The following is a 15,915-nucleotide window of genomic DNA, read 5'->3' as shown; positions in this document are numbered from 1 at the left end:
TTGTGTCAATTTCTTCTACTAGCATATCTATTTCTTTCTCAGACACTGTCGAAAAACGCCTTTTTTTCTGGCCAATTGATGTACTTGCGAAGCCAGCCATGTTGATAACAAAGCAGTAACGATATCGGTGCACTGTCAATATCGTGCACTTCATCTGCTAAATATTAATCCATTATCATCATGTGTGTATTGTAGAGCGATATCATAATGTTGATTGTAATGAAAAAATATTGCAAGATTGTTTTCTTCAAGGTATTGATCGATACATCACCCTATGAGGTTTTGTACACAAGCTACCATGCAGAAATTACTTGTACATGCCACGATCGTGGCCATATACTGGATTATGTAATTGCAAGACGAGGGCAATTACCAATCAGAAGACGCCTCTCATACAACCCATCTTATATACAGGGCCAATGAATGAAGTATTTTCTTATATGAATGGTGTTTATTAGAATGATTATTCAATAGATGTTATCAAAGTCAGCATTGCTGCTATATTGAATCGTGGAATGCAGGCAAGACTGCCAGAGCCTCTCTACTTGTTAAATAACTATCTTTCACATGTTACTTCATCTCCTCACATCACAGATTGGATCAACAAGGTGTACTACAATCACAAGTGTTTCTCGGGTCCTTACCTGAACAAGGGACGTATCGCTGAGCTTCCCAAGTCTGTGGGACCAGGCATGGTACCCTTGGTGCTAAGAGAGGTGCTCCACATGCTAATCAATGCTGCTTACAAGCCTCCTCGTGTGCTCCGGGAGATCCAGGTTGAGAATGAAGAGACGGCAGGAATGAATGGCTCCCTTCATGTCATGAAGGCTAAGTAAGTGACCTTCCACTTTGTTGTGAGTAATGTAGACTGGTTCTAGTGGAAGGGTAGTTGTTTGCAAATTTTGTCTTACTTCACTATTTACATAGTGAGGTATTTGAAAAATCAGTGGTTTTAAGTTTCATGTTTGGGCTTGTGTTGGGTTGATATTTTTAACATCAGCCATGGCAACAAATGTGAAATAAATATGCTGCTGTGTCTAACCTCACCAGGTTAGGGTGTGTTTCATGGAACATCTTGGCAGTAATTTTCAATAACCAATTCATAATGAGCCAATCAAATGCAAGAATTTCAATAGCTTACATGACAGTTATCAGTGAAAATCACTAAACATTTGTTTCATGAAATGTCCTACAGATGTTGAGGTATCAATAATCTAATTGGTATAATTATTGCCAACCCATGTTCAGTCGAGCCAGGTTAGGCAGCATAATTTACTCTGTCAACATATACACTGGCCTTGGAATTACTTAGGAATTTGCACATTTGAAGTAATTCCCAAATTAATGAAGTGCAAAAGGAAGTACATGTCACTATTTCTATTCTAATTCACTACTTGATTATATTTATGCATCTGTCACAAAAGGGTTATGGTGTGAAGGATGTGAACCAAAAAATTTATTGGATTAATTTTCTGTTCTGACATCAAACTCAAATCCGATCGGGTGCCCGAGCAATTATAATATCTGCATATTTATGTCTTGTTACTAGTATATGAAACCTCTTCTTACAAATAGAATAAGCTGAAAATTTCAGGACATGATCTATGTCAGAAGCTTTCTAATATGGCTGAAAACACATTCTATGACTCCTACACTATTCTATCATTGGAATGTTAGATGATACTCAAGTCTAATGCACACTACTGACCTTTTACCAATGCTTAGTCAGGCCTTAATCTTCCATATCAGGTACAAGCTAGCTATCATTCATTATTTATATATGATATTATGATATATTTAAAGTAATTACTACTATATCTCATTATGGGGTCTAAAATGTATGCATTTATCAGAACTTATAATTTCTTGATAATAAACCAGTTTGCTTTTATATATAACCCACAGATACAAGGGTAAGAGTTACCGTGCCATGATTGAGTTATGCAAGACAGCCAGCGAGGTACCAAGTTTCCTGAGAAACACCTGTCTGAGTTTAGAATGTTGTCCTAATCTGATCTCACTGCATCAGGTACAAGATAATTGCCCAGAACAGTGCTTCAACCTCAACAAGAGTAAATACAGTAAGTTGAATCCACTCACTTATATGTGATTCTTTATACTCTGGATTCCTTCCTTGCCCTATTTTTTTTTTTTTTTTTTTTTTTTTTGGGGGGGGGGGGTGTAATGAAGCTTAAAAAGATCGCAACTATGAAAAGCTTGTTCCAAAAATTACTGTATCCTTTTAGTTCTTAATATTTATTTTTCATACTTTTTTTCCCAATGGCAAAATAATGGACACTTCACTTCATCTTCCTTGATCTTATGTATGACAGTACAAGCATATGGCAGGAAACACAAGCCGGCCCGTCTTGGAAGACCACCTGCCCCTAAGCCTCCGGCCAAGACAAGTGAGAAGAAGGGGAATGGGCGCAGACGTAAGAAGAGGCGGCAACTTTTCATCCATCGGAAGAAACACAACAATCTGAAGCCAGAGTCACCAGAGAAAACTAGAGCTGAAGGAGGGGTTCAAGGCGGAGGTGGAGGGGATGCTTCTACAGCATTAGGCAATGCTGAGGCAGATGCCAGGAGGAGGGAAGTACTACACTCAGCAAAGAAACCACTAGTCAGTAGAGCTAAAGCACTGCTTGACTCTGCAAAAAGAACAAAGGTATTTCATTCATTGAACATGGTTTACTATTGAATAAAGTTTATTGCTAATGCTTTCAAAAAATCAGAAAAAAAAAAGTAATCAATAGCACAAACTATGGTTACACAATCATCGTATATTCCTCAGAAATTTTTTTGTAAGTTAACAGGACAAGATAAACACAACAATTGCATTATAGTAATAAGAATGTTTGAGACTTCAGCCACAAATGCAAGCCCAGCTTTGATATCATGTCCCTTCCATTCGTTGATGCAGCTTCAGCACAGTACTCCTAAGTTGGTTCTACCTCATCGAGAGAGGGGAACTAAGATGAAGACCTTTGCTGCTAGACTTACATCATCTAGAGCTCAGAGGAGGGAGGAAGAGAGGGAGAGGATGGAGCAACAAGAGAAACAACTCATGCAACAACACCAGAAGAAGTTGCAGCAACAGCAGAAGCAACTGGAGCAGCAACTACGTGCAGAAGACCAAAAACAGAAACATGCCAAAGATAAGAAGCAAGTAAGTTGGCCCTTGAAATTTATCTGTACTTTTTTTAATAGTTCCCATTGCACAAACTGCACAAATGCATGGAAAGATGCCAATCATTTTGCTAAAGTGTAGGTCAGAAGTGAATGCTTTATCATGTGTATTTTAGAAATACACTGACTTCTTCGGAAATCCTTTTTGGACTATAAAATGATCTCACACATTTATTCTTATATTTGAGGTGGAAAATTTGTCACTGTAACATAATAATTGAATTTTTGTTTTGATTGACGATAGACATGTTTAACAGCATGGAATTTATTAAGAGATTCTGAGATTCAGAATAAGATTAATAAAATCAGATGGGGAGATTGTATGTGGGCCTTGTTTTTGATTTATTATTCAAGGGGGGGGGGGTGAATGCTAAAGCTCGACCCAGGTGAGGTGAATGGGTACCCGGTAGGATTTATTCCTTGAACGCTTTAGCGCTTATATGGCCGCTTAGCTACAGCCGGGGTAAAAATAATATACCAAGTATAAGTCAGCGCCTTGAGCACATAATCAATGTGGATTTGGCGCTTTATAAATACTCTATATTATTATTATTATTATTATTTATGAAACCAGACCTTACTGCACTATTCTCTGGTAGATTAAATATCAAGTCTAGCTAGTTGGTAACTCACAAGTGGTTTAGTGAGCTTCGATGGTTCAATGAGATATCTATCCATTACATGCCATTGATTCAATTGAACATTATTAATCCCCTCCCCTCACAAAATTGTCTTCCTGTTATCTACAAGAAATCAAAAATATGTATTTGATTTCCCATAGATCTTTTGCATTGATAAAATATTTTTTCACAACTCTTGGGGCTACCTATGGTTTATAGTTCACCCATATAATTGGTTTTTAATTGTAATTGATTCTTTTATATATAATGTATATTTATTAATAAGAAAAATCATATTTCTGTGTTTTTTCTTCAGACACCCAGCCCAGTGAAGAGTGAAAATACTTTGAAGTTGGAGAGTAATCCTCTTCATTGGAGTGTTGATAAAGTCGTGAAATTTATCAAGAAGACAGATTGTGCCAATCTTGCCAAAACGTTCAAAGAGCAGGTGAGAAAGAGCTTTACACCACAAACAGTTGTTGCTAAAAAGTTAGTGAACCACACCGCAAAATGCACTCCTTCATGCCGAGTGTTGAATGTAGACAACAACACTAGAATGTTCAGCAAGCCCAGAGAAAACAAAAATTTATTGAATGTAATATTTTATCACCCGACTTCACAATCAAATATCTGAAACATGGCAGAACCTGATCACTGTTAAATATGTTAATTTTCCGCTGGGGTTCACTAACTTTGAACACCACTGTACTTAAAGGGATGGTCCGGGCTGAAAGAATTTATAGTTTAATAGATAGAGTAGAATTCACTGAGCAAAATGCCAAAAATTTCATCAAAATCGGATAACAAATAACAAAGTTATTGAATTTTAAAGTTGAGCAATATTTTGTGAAAACAGTTGTCATGACTATTCATTAGGTGGGCTGATGATGTCACATCTCCACTTGTTCTTTTGTATTTCATTATATGAAAATAGGTTTATTCAATTTTTTTCCTCCAAGAACTAGAAAAATTGGATTGACATCTGATTTAGTGCATTAGATATTTATTGTTGCAACTTATTTCATTATAAGGGAGACATATTATTCACACAAGTGTGAAATAATGAAAAAAATATGATTTTATGTAATAACATAAGAAAACGGAAAGTGGAGATGTGACATCATCAGCCCACCTAATGAATATTCATGACGACTGTTTTCACAAAATATTGCTAAACTTTAAACTTCAATAACTTTATTATTTGTTATCCGATTTTGATGAAACTTTCGGCATTTTGCTCAGTGAATTCTACTCTATGTATTAAGATGTAAATATTTTCAGCCCGGACCATCCCTTTAAGGGGTAATATCCAAGCAGATAATTCCAAACATTACCTGAATTCCCTCGTGTAAAATTTTACACTACAGCAATAATCCCACATGGTCTATATATTTAAGTCTCATTGATCATCTGTCCATGTAATTCTGTACAAGTAAATTCATTTTTTCCAAGTCATAAAGTACATGTATTCTCCAATATTGCAATGTATAAATAATACTATTTCTTTGTGATATTTTGTTTGTTAAAGTGAATATGGATAATACACATTTGTATTTGGCCTTGTTCACCAGTTAATGCAAGGACATATTTCTGTTCTACCACGTAAACTCTTTCAGTTCAACAATCTAATTTCTTATTGTGGTATTTATCGTGGTAAGGGAGTAACTAGTAAATTGAGCCTTATATTTCATTTTGCTATTTTGCCATTAGTAATGTATTCTGTACACCAAATAAAAGACATTTTGCTTTTCAGAAAACACAAACTGGTGGCTCTATGATAGATTAAAAAAAAAAAATCAATTTTTCCTTTGAAATGGTATTTTTTATGTTTTGTTGGTATTTTGCGTAGAAAGGGCATCCATAGCAATTCAATGTCTACTTATGATCAGGGTCCTGTTTCATAAAGACTTGTTATAATAACAAATGCACCATGTTTATAAAAAAATTACTTTCAGCCAATCAGAATAAAGGATTTCAGTAGCTTTTTAATTGTTATTGCAAATTCGTTATTATAACTAGTTTTATGAAACGGACACCAGAACTAAACGATGTTGGTTTGTTAGATTTCTTTGGCATGAAATATTTAAGTAGTGGAAGTTGGTGATTTACAGTAATTTTTTTTTACAGGTTAGTAATGAAAATATCTGATTGATTACTCCTTTTCTTTTCACAGGAGATTGACGGTCAGGCCCTTCTCCTCCTCACACTGCCTACAGTACAAGAATGTATGGAACTGAAATTAGGACCTGCCATCAAGCTTTGCCATCACATTGAACGGGTTAAGATAGCATTCTACGAGCAGTATGCATCATGACATCACAAATATATCAAATTGAAAAGCAAATCAACAAACCCCATGAACTGTTTTAGGAAAAGAGAAGGTTCATTCAGGTAATCTGTGAAAGTATTCACCAATGAATCTTGCCCAAAGTAGGAAACCAATAATCAGGGATTATTGGGAAATAGGAGAGGTTAGATGGCATTCTATGAGCAGTATATGTCATAACATCTATCATATAAAAAAAAAAAATGATATTCTACGAGTTAACTATGTACCATCATTGTATAGCCAGTTTCTAGAAGGAGTATTAGGTCTTTACTGGCTTTGGGTGGTCAGTAGAACAAATGGACACTGTAAGAGGTGACTGAAGCAATTTTGAAGTATAGAACTCTTCAAAATGTTTCACAAACCCAGGATTTCAACAAGCTACAATTGGTGAGGGTAATGCAGGCCGAAATGTATTGATTTTTACCTTCATGCAACTTTCAAATTTGCAGGGGGTCCTAATTCTTGAATGATGGTACTTAAAAGATTCAAACTACTCTATATGTAAAACCGATGTGTATAGTTTACTTGCTGTTTGAAGAAGTTTTGAACATGTTATCATGATACAAATGCCAATATCCCATTGTGTAACTTATTGTAGAGGCCACAGGAATCACTCTTGCAATTGTAGAGCTAATGTACTATTTGTATAGGAGAAGGGTGTCATTTGTAGTGCTCAGTGTAGTCACCTTTTGCAGGCTCTCATCAATTCAATCTGCTCATTTACAAAACTTGTACATTAAAGGGAAAAGTCTGGTTTAGCATTCAACCAACTTGCGTTTGGAGGATATTGGTTCTCTCATTTCGGTCATTTCTCAGTTATAATAGTTTTTCTTTGTGCTTTACATTTGATTTGTAAAGCACTAAGAGACTTTATAGTCAAAGTGTATCGGTGAAAGCAGGATATTATTTTTATCAAAATGGTTGTCTATTCCATCAGTTCTCAGAGGAGCTTGTAAAAAATCAAAGATCACAGTGATTCAATTTGCTTAATACTCATTTTCCAAATTGAGATATTAGAGCTTTACTTTATGCATGTATATTACTTTTCTGACGAAAATTAACTTGCATTGTATTACTGAATGATGATGAAATGAAAGATAGTCTTTAGCCAAAATATGCAAGTACTCTTGTCTTGAATTGGTTTGAAATTTTAAACTCACCTTTGCCACCGTCTTTCTGCATCAAAATGTGTGAGAAACATTAGCTGCAGTAGAAACCACAAAAATTCTTGAGAGTATTCTTTTACCCTATGTTTGGGAAATGTAAACTGGGTTCCAAAAGAAACTGATCAACCTTTACAAGGGCACTGCACAAATTCCACTCAGTCAAAATGAACAATATTTTTACACAGGCTAGTTTCAATAATATACAGTGCGTATAAAAAAAAAGTTTACACTTCGAAAAAAATCCTGTAAAATTATACTATTGTAATATCCTGAAGATTTTTCCACACTTTAACATTGGTACAGATCCATTTAAGCAAATGACGATATATCTGTCAAAAAATATTTCCGCTTGAGTGAGCACCACTTACTTTAAAAATGTTAGTGAAAAATGATTTGCGCAGAACTTTGAAATAGTTATGCGAATAAAAGTAGACCTTAATCATGAAGAACATGTGGAATTTAGCTAGTAAAATTGATTTGAAGATATCTTTCACCTTTTTAACTTGTTTCCTTGCCCAAAACACTTCGAAGAGTGCATTGCGCCTCACCACACTCCCCCCCCCCACACCGAGGCCATCGTGACGATATTTGCTTTACACTGAGCTGTGATTTACATGAAATGGCTTAGGCTTGATTTTTATTTTGGTAATCATTGTCAAGCTTGGGAAAAGTGTGGAGAAACAAGTATTAAATGAAAAATGAAATTTAAACCCACTTTAAATGCTGGAGATGTCTGATATAAACTTTTGTTCAGATTCAGTTATGTCCTCAGATCCAGCTGGCACAAAAAGGGTAAAGGTTGTGCTTACTAAGTGTTGAAATTCCACTTTGGGTGGCAAAATTGTTACAAAATGCTTGAATGTATCCGATTTATTTCAATTGACTAAAAGTGCAAGGGAAATGTTTCGCAGGGTAAGTTTGACTTCGCCCTTTCCCCTTGACACAGCGTGAAAACTAGCATTTCTGTGCAAACAGATTTCTGCGAGCTTTACAAAAATGTTCAGTGCTCACTCAAGTGTAACATTCTGTCAAAACTTTTACTTTCATTGGATAGATGAGACCTAAACCCAAGATTATATGTGAAAAAAATACCCACACGTTGTATATTTTTTAATTCCCAGGGCTTTTTCAAAGTGTAAACTTTTTGTTGATACGCACTGTATAATCTTTACTAAGCACATGTCAATAATTAAGAGATTGGTTCAATCGCAGAGAGGTTATAGCCCCTCACATCGATTGGTTTCAGAATCCAAAGTCACAAAATGGCAATAGAAAGACCAATGAAAATGAGATGGGATTAAACAAGCTTCCCAGTTTGTTACACATGTCCTTCATGGGCATGTGATTGGCTCAATCACAAAGAAGCTACAGGAAATTAACTTGAAAATTTTAAATGACTAGACCAATCACACAGCCACCCCCCCGCGGGATGTCTCTATAAGTGGGGGATAATCTGAACACGAAGTATGTCTGTGTGTATCTCACTCAGCCACATACAAATGATGTCATGTTCAGATTATCCCCCTCTTACCGGGATATTCCCCGGGGATCTGTGTGTGACTGTGTCTGTGTAATTGTTCCAGTCATTTAAAACTTTGATCTTAACTTTCTGTAGCTTCTTTGCGATCAAGCCAATCACTTTTTAGGACATTGTGATAAAATGGGAAGTTTGTGAAATCCCATCTTCTTTTCATTGGTCTTTCTTTTGCCATTAGTGACTTTGGATTCTGAAACCAATTGATGTGAGCGCTCTAGCCTCTCTGTGATTGAACCAACCTATTAAATATTGACGAGTGCTTTGTAAAATATTGTTTTGATTGAGTGGAATTTGTGCAGTGCCTTTGTAAAGTTTCTTTTGGAACCCAGTTTATATTGTGCCACAAGTATAAATGGATTGTAAGTACTGTATGTGATGTGTGATATTAATTTTATGATTGTAATGGGTGAGAAATTAGAAATAGTTATGTTTCAGGTTATGCTTTATATGATTTTATAATTGGTGCTATTGCTATACTCGATATTCTTAAGAATAAAATGGCCAAAGCTTCATGTAACTAAATATGAAATATATGTATGTACTAAAAATGATAATATGCATGAATTTGCTGCTCTTGATTATATGAAGTTGAATGTAATCATATCAGAAGTAAATAGCTAGATATGATTTAAATGAAAATTATTTTCATTAAGAAGCTTATTTCTTTCTGTTGAGAGATGAAATTGTAATTACCTTAATATTATTTAGAAAACTAACATTTATTAAAGATGAGATTTAGTTATTTTTAGTCTTTATACGCAAGTACATTATTTGCAATTTTTGCCTCGTCTTGGTAAACCAAGACTATAGGCGTAGCTATCCAGCTATGGCAGAGCTATCATCGTCAACATTGAAATCTTAACCAATGTTAAGTTTTTTAAATGTCATAACTTTAATAAATATATATGGTTCTATTTCTTGAAACTTTGGCATGAGGGTAATCAAATATGACTATTCGTTTTGCACGAGTGTCAGGTCACATGATCAATTCCAAAGGTTTATTTGGGGTCAATGAACTTAGAATTTTATTATCAAATGAATCGTGTTTTTTTTTTTAATTAATTCATCTTAGTTTTCAAACTCAGCATTGCTTCTACATTTAAATGCATGATACAGATGAGACTGCCAGAGGTGTTCCAGTATTGAAAAATAAATCACTATAATTTGAAAAATTTGTGTCTCACTTGCATATTGTAGCAATGCTAGGCAGAGCCATTTTGTTATTTGTGTCGACAGCATTTGCTGCATTTATCAGTTATTGCTGTACAGCTGTTTGTTGTAGGACTATGAAAATCAGTTTGGTCTGAATTTAATTTTGTGAACTGGATAATTCATACTGGTTCAAATGAGATTCATCCAGTTCATGCTAATCTTTATCTCTTGAAGTCAAAGGTCAAGTTTCAACATTGGTTGGATCTGATCAAGTTTAAAGGTCAGAAGCTGAGTGAACTTTGTTCAAGAAATACTTATTGAAATCATATTGATTTTCTATGGCTCTCGGGTAGGATTATCAAATTCATACCCAAACATCTTTGAAGCCATTGGTTAGAGTTAGAACATGAGTTGGATCTGACCAAGTTCTATATTGAAAATGGACAATGCGTTGTGCATAATTAAAATAAAAACAAAGAAATGGTTGTGGCTCCATGGTAGAATCACAAATGCAGAGATAAACTTTGCGTAATTCAGAGGTCAAAAGGTCAGAATATGTATTGAAATCCACCGACCTACTATATTTTGTCATGTGCTGCCCATTTTATTATTTTTTTTAAAGCAAGACTCCTAGAACAATGAGGCTTGTATTGGAAAAAGTTGTTAGTTTTAAATTACGTGAATGATTATAAGAAATCAAAAGTAGTAAGTGAATAAAAGAAGGCTGTAGATGAATTTATTTTATTGTGAAATTCTTCTTTCATTGTACCTCATTGTATCCTCTAGATATCTCTTGAATGAAATGGTATACTGTATTTCTGATGCAATTATTTTTGTCTGGATAAATTGTAAGTTCTGTATTCTAATCAAAATCTCTTGCTGAAGACATGTTTGTTATATCTGTCAGACTTTATTAGATGAATTATTGGTGTGCTTTGAATATGTTTTGAATCTGTTTTTATATTTGCAAGCCAAGGATGATGATAATAATAGGCATCTATATAGCGCCATCTATCTAGAAACATTCTATTTCGAGGTGCAATGTTATTATTATTATGATTACCCCGGCTTTAGCTTGAGCTGCCTTTCAGCACTCGTGCATTCAAGGAATTAATCCTGCCAGGTACCCATTCACCTCACCTGGGTTGAGTGCAGGACAATGTGGATAAATTTCTTGCTGAAGGAAATTACGCCATGGCTGGGATTCGAAGCCACGACCCTCTGTTTCAAAGTCAGAAGACTGGGCCACAACACTCCACAAAAATTACTTAATAAAAAGTGATTTGATGACATATATTCATGAATGATTGTGGTTCTTGAACTGTAAAACATTGTTCCCCAATGAAAAGTCTGTATTTTTTAATCAAAAGATACAAATGGAAAGTATTTAAGTGGAGAACTCAAATCTGGTTTTGTCAAGAAATTATTGTAAAAAAAGCTATACACAAGAACTATTCAATAATTTCATTGGATAAATAAAGAAATATTTACATTTTTCTAAGATTTGCTATAACTTACATTTTAGAAGATATAAGTGCTTGTTAAGGATTTCAAGGTGAAATTGATTTCCTAGGAGCTGTTTATATTTTGATAGAAGTTTTTGCTATTGAATTTGAAAGTCACATGAATGTCTGCCAGCATCCATGCCAGCATCCAAGATGTTCTAAAAAGTAAATTCATTTGGACATTTTTTTAAAGACCCATATGTCACCTCCTCGGTTATTTTCTTTGTTATTAAGTATGTTTTTTTTTTTGGGGGGGGGAATTTTGCTATTTTTTTTTGTTATCTTGTTAAAAGCCGTATTCCTTCTTCAAAGATTGGAAGAGGAGTAGATTATATCGATGTAAATGAGAGACGACATTGGACAAGAAAAAAAAAGAGAAAAATCCAAAAAGTATGGAAATTGAAGAAAGCTTGAGTAAGTTAGGGAGGATATATCTGTAATTTGTGAAAAAAGAAAAGTACAGTTATTTTAATCTGTCGGAGAATATAAGTTATGTTAATCTTTATTTTGAAGGAGGTAGTATATGCTTTATCTAATAGCTGATCTCTTGAAAAAAATCAGTTGATATATTATTGCATAATCATGGCTTTCCCATTTTTTATATCAACCATATGTACCATGTTTGACCAACTATTGGTTTCGTGAAATAAAACCATTTTCCTAAATGTTCATTGCAAAAGTGATGCTTTTAATGCCACAAAAGAATTCCATGCAATTTACAGATTTTGCATTACTGTATAACGTCTAATCGGTGAAATTAAGGAATCGGATAGATGATGATTTGAACAACTATTTATTCCACAGGAAGTAAATGTATGTCATGCTTTTGCAGGATTCGCTAGTACTGTTTTCATGTTTGGAAATGTATTTTGACTTATTTTACAATTGTGATTTCAGTGGTACAATTTTTAAAAAGTTTTTCTTTCCCATCAAGTACCCATTTTTCATGATTATTCAGGTCTTGATCGTAAGGGTTTGATCGTAGATGAGCCAGATCATGACAAAACTTAGCTAGCAAATCACCCAGAACATCTACAAACAGTTGGACAGTTAAATGTCCTTGAATTCTCCATATCTGTTTGGCTGTAAATCCATAAAGTAAAAAAGTCCAAAACTGAAATTTTTAGGCTTAGACAGTCCTAAGGAATGTAGTGTCCACAACCTTCTTATTGCATATTTTAAAAAAATTGAATGATTATGCTAATTTAGGAAGTTTATGATTACATGGATTATATTGCATTAGTTCTTAATTATTATTAAAAAAACTCTTTGAAAATGTAGTCTTAATTGAGGAGATGTTATATGAAATATAACAAAACGTAATTTTAAAATGTTCATTTTCTTGCTTTCTTCATTTTGTTTATTTAGGCATTTTTATTGTTTTTCTCTGTAATTTGCTGGTAACATTGTTCTGATCTTACGCACCATGAAAGCAACATATTCACACGTTTTATTTAACTGTGGTTAGACACACTGTTTGTATTTGATACGGTATACGACTTAAGCCAATTTTCATTTTGTCTGAAGTGTAAATATGTAGCTTTGGAACAGTTCTGATTTATGGTGTCCAAAGACATGCAAGGTATAGATGAAAGTCATTAACTCTTGAGCTCATGAACCAGTTGCTGCATTTTTGTGTTAAAAGGATAATGAAAAAAAAGCTTTTTGGGGGAGAGGATAATTATTACCCTCGGCTTTCAAATGTTGAATATTGTTTTGTACTGTTCCTCCACCCCTAAGTTATGTTCAAAGTAGTGGTTATACAGTCATGCACCTTAATTTTGCAGGCGTATCCCTAGCTGGTGATACCTTTTAATTTAACAATCCCTCAACAGGATTACAATAGCTATAGGAGTGACTGTGTACAATTATTTTCAAGAAGATTATCAAGAATACAAGCCTCATTGTGTTGCATTTGATTCCACATTGAAGAAAGAATGGGGTTTGTCTCTGAAAGTATTTATAATCTTATTTCTTATCCATACATTTTTTTTATGAGTCTATTTACTTTTTTGTTAATGCAAGCATATACATGTTGCTGTCATGCAAGATGAGCTTATATTCTGTATAATTGAAGTGTAAATAAAAGATAATGTATATATTTTCATATGGCTGACAGAGTACTGTTAATAAGGAGTTCTAGTGCTAATGTAAAAGACTCGAGTCAGTAACTTCATTAAAAGGAAAACATGTGAATTAGTGGAAATAGAATGAAGCTAAATGTTTCAAAAATATTATTTTCTGCTGGGAGAATGATGCTTTAATTTGAATGAATATTGGCCTAATGAAATAAAATATGTATGAAATGAATTATGATTGCATTCTCAAGAGTTTGATACTTTTTTTTGCATCAGGTGAATGATACACCAATTCCATGTTTATTGTTGGAGAATTGTGCCATAACTAACAACATTTCCTAATCATCCAACCCATTACAATACCAATGGAATGCGTAATATCCTATTGCAGGCAGGTTATTTGTACCTTGGGAATCTCCTTTAATTTCTATTAAGTTCAGTTATATATTCTTTTTACTTCAGTTTGGTATGTTCTCTGGTTTAGCTTTCAATATCAGTCACTTTCTGACTTCTCTTGTCACCATTCTTTCTTCCCTATTCAGTAAGACTCATTGATCCTTACATATGACGACTTACATGTAGTTCATTGTGATCTATGCTGCGCATTGCTTTCATTGTTGTACGCGTTGTATATTTTTTTATCGCTCTTAGAATTGATTCTAGTTATCAGTATATAACCATAAGTTTATTTATCGACAATCATTAGCACCTTCATCCATACCATCCTTAAAACAAGCGAAACCATCGCTACCATTACAATCAGCAACGTAGCTCAATCAATGGGGTGCGAGATGATAGGGATGATGATTAATTGAATTGATTCATTATGATCACCATCGTATTCCTCATTTCCCCTAGCTCCGAGTCATCATTGCCACAAATTAATACGTCATTCATCACTCTTTGTTGTGATCATTATCAAAATCACCACCATCGTTGGTTAAAAATTCTCATCCGCTTCAGCACTGTCAATATTTTACTTGTGCAATCATTTTGTTTCGTTTTGCAACACCATCCTCGGAAGAGAAAGGGACGAAAAATACTGAATAAGAAAGATGAGAAGCTTTGGGGATTTCCTTCACTTATACCAGTACTCATCGCTGCCTGTCTCCATCTCTTTCAATTCCTTTCATAGACCAAATTCTCATTATTCTCTATAACTTCATGAAATGCACACTTATTTTCATTCTTTTCATTTTTCTAGAGAAATTATCTTCTCCACGGAACAAAACATTGAGAGGATGCACTTAATCGAAGTTTCGTGTTTCTTCACGATTGCATAATATATACATCATGCTTAATATTAAAAATATATAACATAAAATCACAATAATATGCTAACTTACTCCACACATGTGAACATTTCAATTTCCCCCATTCATGATACAAGTTTAAAATGCCACAAGGATTAAAAGAATGAATCCACACAACAGAATCATAAAAATGACGAGAAAAATACAAAATGAGATTCAGCTGCGTACATGACTGGTCTTGTAAACCAATTAACAAAGAAGAGATATTTATACAGAAGATCTACAAAATTAATTTGTCAAGTATGATTCATCATAAAGAAAGAGTCGAGAGGTATGAAAGCATGCATAGTATGTGAACTGTAATCCATATGCCGGGCCTTTTTTTGGCTGGTGGGAGGGGAGGGTTGCAACAACCCTCTGGTGTCTCGGCTGCCGATCTCACGAGGACCAAAAAATAAAATTGTACAATGGTGTTGGTAGTGCGAGGTGTAACCTACATGACTGTATTGTTAAATTTCCGAGATGACGTCATTTTATTTTATTTTAGTTATTACAATTTATACATGAATTCTACTGCGCTAATTCACCAATACCTCGGTCATACTTGCTTTATGGCGGCCGTACGGTGAGTTGAATACAGCCGTTTTAACATTTTTTGTGTAAATACAAACGTGAGGTATTATTAAGCTCCTCGAATGTGTCAGGGAAAAACTTGGTTTGAAAATCAATGTCTTCTATATTTCATTGCTTCTTTCTGATGCATTTCCTATGTATTTCTTTCTCTATAGACTATTATACTTACTTTGTTTTTCCACCGAAATCATGCAGAAGCTTTTGAAGCATGATCATTAGGCTAAACTCAATAAATTCTTGGCCAAAGAAAGTAAAAATATTCATATCGTTATGAAAACAATGAAAGGGCTCCCTTTGGATTGTCGGCACTCACAAAATCACGTTTCGAACGACTGCGACATAACAGTAAAAGGTATAGCGAGCGGCACGATTAAATTTCTTTGCGTGGCGGAATCGTCGCGGAAAATGTTGCGGGGAGGGAGAGGATTAACTCCCAGCCGTTTTAGCGTTGAG

At 34.4% G+C, this 15,915-nt stretch overlaps 1 protein-coding gene across 1 annotated transcript in view; it reads left to right on the top strand.

The window, feature by feature from the left end:
• The window catches only part of LOC129257404 (scm-like with four MBT domains protein 2), a 31,988-nt gene extending 21,984 nt beyond the window's left edge, over positions 1–10,004 (top strand). The window contains exons 17-22 of the mRNA XM_054895716.2: positions 595–832; positions 1,906–2,081; positions 2,334–2,668; positions 2,924–3,169; positions 4,126–4,257; positions 5,983–10,004. Of these exons, the coding sequence (XP_054751691.2) occupies positions 595–832; positions 1,906–2,081; positions 2,334–2,668; positions 2,924–3,169; positions 4,126–4,257; positions 5,983–6,123 (1,268 nt within the window). The 3' untranslated portion in view covers positions 6,124–10,004. The remainder of the gene's footprint in view (positions 1–594; positions 833–1,905; positions 2,082–2,333; positions 2,669–2,923; positions 3,170–4,125; positions 4,258–5,982) is intronic.
• Positions 10,005–15,915: the final 5,911 nt, after the last annotated feature.

Source organism: Lytechinus pictus, chromosome 3, assembly GCF_037042905.1.
Source record: "Lytechinus pictus isolate F3 Inbred chromosome 3, Lp3.0, whole genome shotgun sequence".
Lineage (NCBI taxonomy): Eukaryota > Metazoa > Echinodermata > Echinoidea > Temnopleuroida > Toxopneustidae > Lytechinus > Lytechinus pictus.
Note: the sequence above shows the minus strand (reverse complement) of the source record. Positions and strands in the feature narration are given on the sequence as shown.